This window comes from Triticum aestivum, chromosome 5B (assembly GCF_018294505.1).
Source record: "Triticum aestivum cultivar Chinese Spring chromosome 5B, IWGSC CS RefSeq v2.1, whole genome shotgun sequence".
Classification (NCBI taxonomy): Eukaryota; Viridiplantae; Streptophyta; class Magnoliopsida; order Poales; family Poaceae; genus Triticum; species Triticum aestivum.
In genome coordinates, this window is record NC_057807.1 from 709,236,309 (window position 1) to 709,246,683 (window position 10,375).

The 10,375-nt window shown below is 39.6% G+C and overlaps 1 protein-coding gene across 1 annotated transcript; it reads right to left on the reverse strand.

Annotated features, from left to right (window-relative positions):
- Positions 1-200: 200 nt before the first annotated feature.
- Positions 201-10,375, reverse strand: LOC123114457 (protein EXPORTIN 1A). Its single transcript, XM_044535943.1, has 31 exons — positions 10,273-10,375; positions 9,679-9,795; positions 8,219-8,311; positions 8,040-8,111; positions 7,833-7,940; positions 7,678-7,760; positions 7,385-7,523; positions 7,225-7,293; positions 6,964-7,041; positions 6,762-6,866; positions 6,336-6,443; positions 6,187-6,264; positions 5,576-5,776; positions 5,427-5,486; positions 5,004-5,114; positions 4,816-4,913; positions 4,629-4,737; positions 4,232-4,297; positions 3,944-4,042; positions 3,733-3,813; positions 3,556-3,645; positions 2,937-3,022; positions 2,501-2,581; positions 2,242-2,424; positions 1,985-2,051; positions 1,797-1,907; positions 1,579-1,686; positions 1,360-1,497; positions 1,151-1,276; positions 967-1,071; positions 201-788 (listed from the first exon to the last, which is right to left on the reverse strand). The coding sequence occupies exons 1-31, from the start codon at positions 10,366-10,368 to the stop codon at positions 666-668; spliced, it is 3,189 nt and encodes a 1,062-aa protein (XP_044391878.1). The 5' UTR covers positions 10,369-10,375; the 3' UTR covers positions 201-665.

A 10,375-nucleotide genomic window follows, 5' to 3' on the forward strand; every position in this document is an offset into this window, starting at 1 on the left:
ATTGAAGAAGTATATGACAATATATATACATATTGGACACACATGCACCACCAACTGATATATCAAAAGGTAGGCAAGGCTAAGCACATCCACTCATCAAGAGAGGAGCTCCTTCCTAACTCCATAATTTATTAACTCGAAAAAAAAAAACTCGATGATTTAAACCACAGATGCAAAACAGCCCAACAAAGCTCACAAAATGCAGAAGAAACATATTTCACATAACAAGAGTATCAAGCCCTAGGAGGACTATGAGGTTTCCTACCAGCCCAAGACCGAATTCAGTCACTTGATACATCATCATCACCATAATACAGTCATCAAATCTATAGACTAAACTAGCAATTAAGGATCAACATCCATACTATATCATGCTCAGCACACGCACAAAATGTTTCACCGAGCACTAAACACAACCATCTAGCCAACCAAACAGCCCGCAAGGCTCACCCGAGCACCTCTTGCGGCAAAATTCTCCCCTATCATCAACTAGCAACACAAATCTTGGAATCGCCGAACCGGAAATAAAATTACAGCAGGCACCCTCCTTTCACCACCACCACCACCCTGGAAGAAAACTCAGGCTCCGGGACAGACATGGAGGCCTCTGGAGGCCTAATCGACCATCAAACTGGATTAGCAATGCGGTGCACAATCACAGAGCACTATGAGTCTACCATCTCATCTTGCAATTCGCTTGGGGCAATCAGCCCTGGGATGGCAAGCATCCGTTGCCTTTCCTTTTCTCTTTGTACCGCAGCCTCTTCCGCATACAGATCCTTGTTATCCTATAAATAAGCCAGCCACAGTAACAAACAAATCACAAGAGAGCACAGCTTGCACAAAGCATTATATGTTTCCATAAGGTCAATTTTATGTACAAGTATTTTATTGATAGGTGTCATTGTAACATTTTCCGTAAGGTTATAGTTTTCATCAATCTTGTGATGGCATAACGAAATTTACCTGGGCTGAGAACTCCTTTGATTGCACCAGGAAGTCCCTAATATGGTTTTTGAAGCTTGGGAGGTCATGTCTCGAACCAAGAAGCCCATCAACAAACTTGGTCACCTGCGCAAGATAATTTGTCAGGTTCATCATGGCTCCAAGTCAATCACAGGATGGCTGTACTAGGATAGAATGATCATACCTCAGCTGCCGTCATGTTAGGAAATGATGCTCCAAGAAGTTTGATTGTGTAGTCCCGTACAAACATGGCATTAGATGGATATGATACCGTGGATGCATCCCATAGAGGTTCAGTTAGGCCATCAACCTACATATTATCAAACCTAATCAAACAGACGCACACATACAAACGCTAGATGTCGTGATATTAATCATGCACAAGAAACATACCACACAAAACAAGTGTTGTAGCACCAAAACATGAAGTTTGAAGCCAGGCTTATGAAATGAATCTGTGAGAACTGCAAAAATCTCCTGCTCTATAGTCAAAAAATATGTTTTGTAGAACTGATTCGTGAATTCTGAAGCCTGCAAGGCAGCCGTAATAAAAGAGTTAGCTTCCAAAGAAAATTACATACAGCAAAGAAAGGATGGACAAGATGTTCTTGCCTGAAAATTCTTCAGAATTTCCAACAAAAGACTAAGACCAGTCTCGGCAATGTTTCTCTCTGTATGTCTAAATGCCCAGTTAATCGAATCAATCACAAGCTTCAATTGCTGAAACAAACAGTCCGATAATCAAATTAAAGAGAAGCAATTTGGGTTGCTGTATTAATAGATACCATCAACAGGGCTAATAGTTGTAACTAAAAAAAGTTATCACAAACCTGGCTGGAAAGCTGAATTAAAGCTTTGAAGCAATGGGTGCCGATAGCACGAAGTAAAGAGAAAAACTTGAGGCGGTGCTCAGGATAATCTTCAAAGTTTTTAGTAATCATCTGGCCAGACCGAACAATCAGTGAAATCTCGACGTGTAACTGAGTATGAACAGTAAAAACAAGGTTGTAATTCCTACCTCAAGGGTACACTGGAAAACAGCCTCGAATATACGAGGCACATCATCAAGCATTTCAGCTTTGTACCTTCAGTATAAATACAAAGATTAGAAATGATGGACAATAACAGCACAGTATTTAAGTATTAACAACAAATAACTGAATATGAAACCTAGATGACTGACAGAAGAATCTTCATACAAGCTACAACTCACTAAGTAGAGAACATTTTAGTTCCCAGCTAGAGAAAAAATGGGTATCAAATTCAAGGCAATACTTGTTTATAATTGTTGCAAACAGGGACAGGACTTCAGATTCCCTTGCATCAGGCACATTTCTAGCATAATCACCAAGAATAGGATCCATCATTGGAGGAACAAACTGCTTCCCAAGGTGCGGTAGGTCTTCAGCTTTGTCCACAAATGTCTCAATCAATTTCAATGTTTCCCTCTTGATAGATCTGTTTGAAGTATTATATTATTATTCAGTAAGACAGATAAATGAAAAGAGAAGGATAGATATCAACGATTAATTACCTTAAGAGTTTTACAAATGACGACTTTGAGGCATAAGGCCCCCCTTCAGCAATAGTGCTTGATACAAGCTCGCTGTACATTCTGATACAAATATAACACAAAGGATGCATTAGATTGTGACACATTTTTCGTAACTTTGCACAACCTCAAACTATGACAACAAAATGGGGAGGCACAATGAGTAGCATTTTGGACTAGTATACAAGCAAATTTCGACTGAACCAGCACAATGTTTTGACAAGATTGGCTTGCCCCAGCTTAAAATTATCATGTACTAGGCTGCCCAAGTTTACAGGACCAGGTGACACCAGGCAGGACCAGTCCAACGGAAGAGGTTATCTTTACTTCTCCAAGCCTAGCTCAAAACTTCAGAAGATGCTAACCAGCACCCTATAATAATACTATAAAACATCGTGTGGGATGCTAAAGAAAATACCTGTAAACTGTCAGCATGTCAAGGAAGATCAGTGAAATTTGTGGGAAAAAGTGTGGTCCAAGCGAAGTCGCAACACTTGTGTTTGTCTGCAATTGCAAATAGCAACATCATGTTAGTACCAAGCGAGCAATCACAAATAACATAACGTCCATACCACCCAGGGAGCAATTGCAAACATCATTCTCACCTTTAGCAACAAACTACTATTAGCATATTTGCGAGGGTGTCACTAAGAACAGCGTATACCATACTAGTGCTAATTCATAGTCTCCATACAGGCTGGTTGGTAAAAATGTCAACTAAAAGCACTATAATTTTCTACGATAAAAACACTCTAGCAAGCCTGTGAGTTCAGGTATCAAGTGTGTTTATGGTGCATTTGGCAAGTCCAGATAACTATTCCGTGCACAAACCAAGTGTTCGGGAGACTGATCTTTTGGAGGAATGAAATGCAACTGAGTTTGGTCATCTAACAAATATCATTTCCTGAAGTATTACCAACCACAATCTTATAGTGAATTTATAAACTAAGTAAAGAACTTCAAAGCAACAAACAGCCAACATAATTGTAGTTTACACTTGTAAAGCCACAATGATCAAATACAGCCTCGACTATTACCTGCAATATGTTAAGAACAGATCTGATAACATCTTGGTTCTTCAGGATATCAATGCTTTGGCCTGCCTGTCCAATTATTTCTGCCCATTTCTGTCAAATGAAATCACAAGATAACATTGTAAATACTATCCTTAAAAGAAAGCATGAAGAATGCAAAAGTTCATGGTAGAACCAAACCTGATTAGGAAGGCTCATCAATCTCTTCAGGTATTCGTCCCTCTTAGTATTATCAGATTCAGCTTGAATCATGTGACCAACCTGAACAGTGAGCACAAAGGCACAAATAATATAAGATTCAGCTTGAATCATGTGCTAGCCTGAACATTGAGCACAAAAGGGACAAATAGTACGAGTGATAGCCTATCCTGGCTCAATTTGTTCAACATACCGATTCATAAAACGTATGAATCTGATGCGGCTCAAGATCAAGAATTGTTGTAGCAAGGTTGGTGAGCAGTTCAGAAACAAATGGTTCGTTCTCGCCCACCTGGGAAATAGCAGGAAATACAAAACAAATGGGCATGTAACTGGTGAGTATGGTACAGTATAAATGTGATGATGTGTGTCTAAATTGAGTTACCCACATGCGTCTAAGTAATACATAACTAGAAATCAATCAAAAGTCTATCAATTCACATACAGAATTGAAGACAAGCAATGTGATTAATGAATCTACCTGTTGTGTCACAAACTTGCGCTTGCATTTCTGAACAATTTTGAGGAATGTATCACACGCCATATCCTGCAACAAGCAGTTTGTTACATACATTACATACAAGTAGGATAGGAAATGTCGCAGTTGAAGAGGTACTTAAAACTTTCTGCAAATGCAGAGGGAAGCACAACTATGCACAGCAACAAAAACAGAAGCAGCAGACTGTAGGTGACCATAAATACTAATAATATACTCCCTACAAGCCATATTACGTGTCGCAGCTTTAGTACAGCATTAGTATGTACTAAATTTGTACTAAAGCTGCAACAAGTAATATGGATCAGAGGGAGTACGTGTTTCACACTACAAGAATTTTCCTGTTCCAACTGAAGAAACTACATGTAAATGAATCACTGACCTGAACTCCAGGATGCATCTCATGCATGAACTCAAATAATTTGTTGACTACTGTCTTCAGAAACTTCCAATGAGCCCTGAGAAATCTTGGGTACTGACCGACCACATACCTATTAATTCAAACATTGGATCAGCAAAGATATTCTTTTGATAATTCCAAACATGAGAGAATTGAAGCAAACGCGCACATGATGTTACTCGCAATAACAGCTTTGTTGTCTTTCCCCTTAGTGATTTCACAGAGATTTAGCAAATCGCGAATAACCATCACCAAGAATCTGTTCTCCTGCAATGTGAAGTGAAGTTAGTAAAGCGCCAAGTCCTCCACAAGCATTTATTGAAACCAAATAAATGAGAATAATGACAGTGAACAAACCTGTTCCTCCACCATAGAACCAGATATTGATCCAATAGCCCAGCATAGAGTATTGAGGTTATTCCAACTCCAGTCTTCTCCATTCAATTGCTTAGTCAATTTCTTCAACATCTGGAATAACAAAAGAAGTGTCAGAGTTGCGGCTTAAATTCAAAAGGGCAGTAAATAGAAAACATAAGCAGGGCAACAAATGTATAAACAAAATAGATATTTGCTCCCTACTGAACAGTCTCAAATGAATAATCGTGTTCATTGTCATTAATTGTGTTAGTGTTTTGGCTAGATCTTATGTCATTTCAACAAAAAGACAAAGGAGTGCAATTGTACCACATATACTGCAGACCAGCTCACAGTAGTGTATAATATGTGTTGCATAATTTCTGAAACTATAATGAAATCATCCGGAAAACATGAGTAGCATACCTGTTGCTCTGTATCCTCATGATCAAGATGTGACAAGTAGATCAGTGTTTCCCTCATGATCTAGTATTAGAATTAAAAAAAGAAGTGTCACATCAGTTTTATGATAGACCCCATAAAGCACCACAGCAGCTTCGCAATTTGTTACCAACCTTATATTGGACAAGGACATCATTATCCTTCATTGTTTCCCGTACAATATTGCCATTTTCATCTTCCACAATCAATACCTCTTCAGGCTTTGCCATCCGACAAATCATCAACATTCGTAACTTTGATAGTGGACTTGCATAAAGCTGCCTCCTTTGGTGAACAGCTGTACCAGTACCATCAACTCCAGGAATCATCTGGGCCTACAAGTTAAACATTGGTGTGACCAGAAGGATTTATAACTTGATTACGGAAAGAGTTCACAAAGCAAGAAACAGACATGGAACAAAATGCAGCACATGGATGGAAATATATCACAAGAACATAAGAAAATATCACCTCCGTTCCGAATTATAAACATTTGGATATTTTAATACGGGGTACATCCAGACTAAGATGAGTGAATAAACACACTAAAACACGTCTATATATATACGATTTAGAAAGAAGTTAGAAGATCCTATAATTCAAAACGGAGGAAGTAGCATTCATGATAGTTTTTTGACAAAATGTTTAAACTGAAAGCTGGATATATCTAAATCATTAGAAAATCACATGGACAGCTTTCCTAACAGAAACAAATTAAAAGCAACTTAAGCCCAATCATGCTTACAGCTGGTATTGCAGGCTCCATTTGATTGTGTGCTTCAAAAAGCTCCAAGACAAATACATTCCAGTAATCCAAACACACCTGTAAATAACCATCATGAGAATTACACCATGTTAATGTATATGTATGCTAAATCAAGTATAATTTATTACCTTGAAAACTTCAGTGTCATCAACATATGATATTCCAATGAGGTACTCAAGACCAACAAGTAATGCAGCTCTATTTTCTGCAGATGCCTCCAGTATGCGTATATGATTCTGCATGCACCACAAAGAGATTACCACAAAACAATGGATCACACCAAAGAACAGATTTCCTACTTTTGTATCATTATTATTACTAATATTACCAACTAGCATGTCTCTGTTTGTAGATCATGGAGTTTGAACATGCAAAACAATGACAAATGTTGTTATAAAAATCCATTTTGTGTTACAGCTGGGAACGTGGTGATAACAGAATCAGGATCCTTACATCATCTAAGAATATTTTATGAAGAAAAAAATCTCTCATTTCCATGTCAAAGTTCATCTATACCAATTAATAGGGTACATCCATAATGTGATGGATCTGACCTTGAAGAAGGCAGTGAAGAAGAGTGCCAGATTTTGTATGAATGCTTGTTCTTCATTCGAACCATTAGCATACGCATTGGGAATTGTTCCAGGAGGAAGAATAGCCTAAACATTGGAGAGAGAAATACATTAATAAGTGTTCAAACGAAAAGCTTTAGAAAGAATAAAAACATAGTTTTTTTTCCTGAAATGCATCATTCACCTGCAGCTGCAACATGAAAAATGTGTACATCTTCACATACTGCACGTTATAAAAATCACCGAACTGAAGAGCAGCAACCTGCAAATAAAAAGTCAAAACAATGTTGTGTCAATTTCAGGGTCACTTTTCTGCCACTATTATGTGACGCAACACAGTGCAGCCTAATAATCAAACTAAAAGACAGAATGCCATTGCATTACTCCAACAGAATAGTTGGAAACAACGCAAAACTAAACATAGCTAACAATATGTTTTCTTTACCTCTGTAAGGCACTGAAGTGTAAGGTTCCGATAGGCAGCCATAGGAAAGAACTTCAGCAGCGTCTCCAGCTAATAACCATCAAGGGAAAAATTGAGACGGATTTTCAAAGATAATGGCTGAGATAAAAAATCTGGAGGAATGTAGAAAAAAGCAAAGTACCAATGGTGATTCAAAGATGAATCCAACAGGAATCCATGATAAGAAAGCATGAAGCGTAGCCAATGTAGCACGGATCAGCTCAGAACTTTGTGTTGCAGATAGGACATACAAACACAGCTCATGGATGAGTCGAAATTCACTGTTTCACAAGAAGGAGAATTAGGACAGAAGAGCTAAAATAGTAGTCCAACTAAAGAGTAAAGACGAGATAAAAAAAGTAACTGAGTCTACTTCTACTCTATCAAACAAAAGCTGTTAGGCAGACACAAATGACAGATGGCCACAAATCGAACCTGTTGAGTGAGGACTTGAGTTCTTTAATCTTCTGTTGTGTCATTTCACCTCTTGAAAAATCAAAAATTTCTTCGCTTAAAAGCTGCAAATAATTTCATGGTTAATAATTGTCTGATACATTAATTAAGCAGATACGAATAGAAACACAGCTTGCCTTCAGTATAGCCATGCAGTTTTCACATATGGTTTCACTGCTCTTTGCTGCTGCAACAAGGTCAGGAATGAAGGATGTCCACCTGGCTGGCCACTCATGCTTCAGAACCTATTACGTTGGCCACAATTCAGAACAAGTGGTTGTCAAATGCATTTATTCAGGTAATCGAAAAAAGTGAATGAATTAAATGGCTCAAGAAGTACTTACCTGCACCAATATAATGTTGAGCTTATTAACATAAAGCCTCTCTTGTCGAAAGGAAACCTCATTACTTGAGAGCTGGTAGAGTGCCAAAAGTGAACAGCGAAAAGAGTGCGTGAATCAGATTTATTTCATGAGAGAAATGACAAAGGTTTGCCATATTTAACAAAGAAGTTAATCCTTGCCTGAACAATCACATCAGATATGTAATTCTTTATGCCGTCACGTTGTTCAACCGGCAATGCGTTCCACCTGTACTTGATAACACTTTCAAGTACCTAAAATATATTTGTAATATAATTAATACATGACAAAAAGTTAAACGCAATAGCGTGTGTAGCATGCAGCTGCATGCACCTACATAATCATATCATATGGATCCAATAACCTCAACTGCACACAGCAAATGAAAGTCAAACAATAAAATATGGTGATCATTATAATATCTTGCATTCCCTTAAAGGTTCAAAATCATCAGGCCCTAAAGGCCCAAAATTATCACTGCTCTAATAGCAAACATTACAACCATATATGTCAATTTTAAATACTTACAGTAGACTAACCGCCATGCACGAAAAGGACACCAACCAACATCACCCCATACAAGGTTTAGTACCAAAAGCGTACATTTGTCAGTATTAACAACACGACAGATGGTTAATGTTCCTACTTATTTTGTCCATCTTGTGCGCAGATTTTGTACAGAAACAGAACAGTGCAGGGTAATGTGAACTGTAATGCGAGTAACTAAATCTCATGCAAAGATGGCACCCAGAATGATTAGATATAATAGTAGTATACTTTGGCATGACAGGAGAAATATAAAAGCTACTAGCTACATAACTTGCTTATGGACCATCAACATTTATCCTGGCCCATTTCACCCCCTCTACATTTGCTGTCATGGCGTCATCACCCATGTTTTTTGAGTTCAGTTTCAAGTCAAAAATAAAAATGATGGAAGAATTGCGCAAATATTTGAAGGACAACTATCCTGACCAGGTTTAAAATAGGCCCAAAAGAGGCAGAAGGAAAACAAGAGAAGCCATAGCGTCTATCCCAGAAAACAACCTAAAGTATGTTTCTACGCTCGCAGACAAACCAGGTATCTTTTGGATCATTCTAACTTAGTACTAACAATATAACAAACTATATAAACTTTCTTTATCTCCTACAGGAAAACCAATCAAGTGCATTCTAGTCATATAGTGAGATGCGCAAAAGCTGGCAGAAACTAGCCAATCAAATTAATATCGTACAAATTACGCATACGGAACGGCGCTTGAACTGACACGCCAAAGCAGAATCCTATTAGACATCCATCTTTTCTACACCATGGGATTTTCATGTAGCGTACTGCATGTTCAAATGTGTTGAACCCTGAAAGCCAAGCGACTAGGCATTTTAACCGCTTAAAACCGGTTACGAGTTCAACATAGAAAAATATTAGCAGCGGCGTTTCCTAATATAACGGGTGAACCACAATAGCACGTGTAATTAATGGCCAGTGCTTGGCGGTACTGAATGTAAAACATGCATGATCTAATCCAAGACCAGCAGCAACCACGGCATCAATCAACCTTTATTCAAGTGCGAACTACCTTCTAAACTACTGAAAATAAGTCATTCAGGAGCAGAGGCTTACTTGGAGGGCAAAGAACTTGGTGTTGAGGTTCTGGGAGTTCTGCAGGATGTGCACCACTTGCAGCCACATGTCAGGGTTGTTTTGCAGATCCCGAAGTATCAGATCAGCGGCGCTCCTCTGAAACAAAACAGATCATTTTCAGTCGACACAAACCACAGCAGTAGTAACACAACGGCAGCGCTGCATACCCAGACCCTTGTAAGGTGGCATGCAATCGGTTTCCAGGTTGGACAACTCGAAATAGTAGAAGATACAACAAACGTGGAGCAGCAAGCGTCAGGCCGCCTGCGGTGTATTTGGCCATTTCGGGCTGACGATCGCTGCTAACCCTCCTCCGCCCACCAAACCCTATCCGGCTAAGAAGGAAACTTACCGCCGCCGTCCAGTCCTGAATCCCGACCGCATGGAGGACCCCGAGCTCTAGCGGGTGGACTAACAACTAGTAGCAGTATCTAGCAGATGGCCGGGAAGCGTGGGCGAACCAAACCCTAGGTCCCGCTGGAGGGGAGGCGGCGCTCGGCGGACCGAGACGAACGAGCAAGCGCGTGGGGAAGGGGAGAGGGGGGAGCGGGCGGCGGGGCTGGACGCGGTTACCTCCTCCTTAGATCCGGTGCCGTAGAAGGCGGCGACGGTGGCGTCGAGCACGGGGACGTCTATCGGCTGGCTCAGATCCCTCAGCTTCTCCGCCATGGCGGCG

Coding starts and splice junctions, on each gene's coding strand:
- LOC123114457 (XM_044535943.1), bottom strand. CDS start 10,368: ATGGCGGAGAAGCTGAGGGATCTGAGCCAGCCGATAGACGTCCCCGTG. Junction 5,115..5,426: donor ATGAGGATACAGAGCAACAG/GTATGCTACTCA, acceptor TTGTTATTCCAG/ATGTTGAAGAAATTGACTAA. Junction 1,908..1,984: donor TTTTCCAGTGTACCCTTGAG/GTAGGAATTACA, acceptor CGGTCTGGCCAG/ATGATTACTAAAAACTTTGA.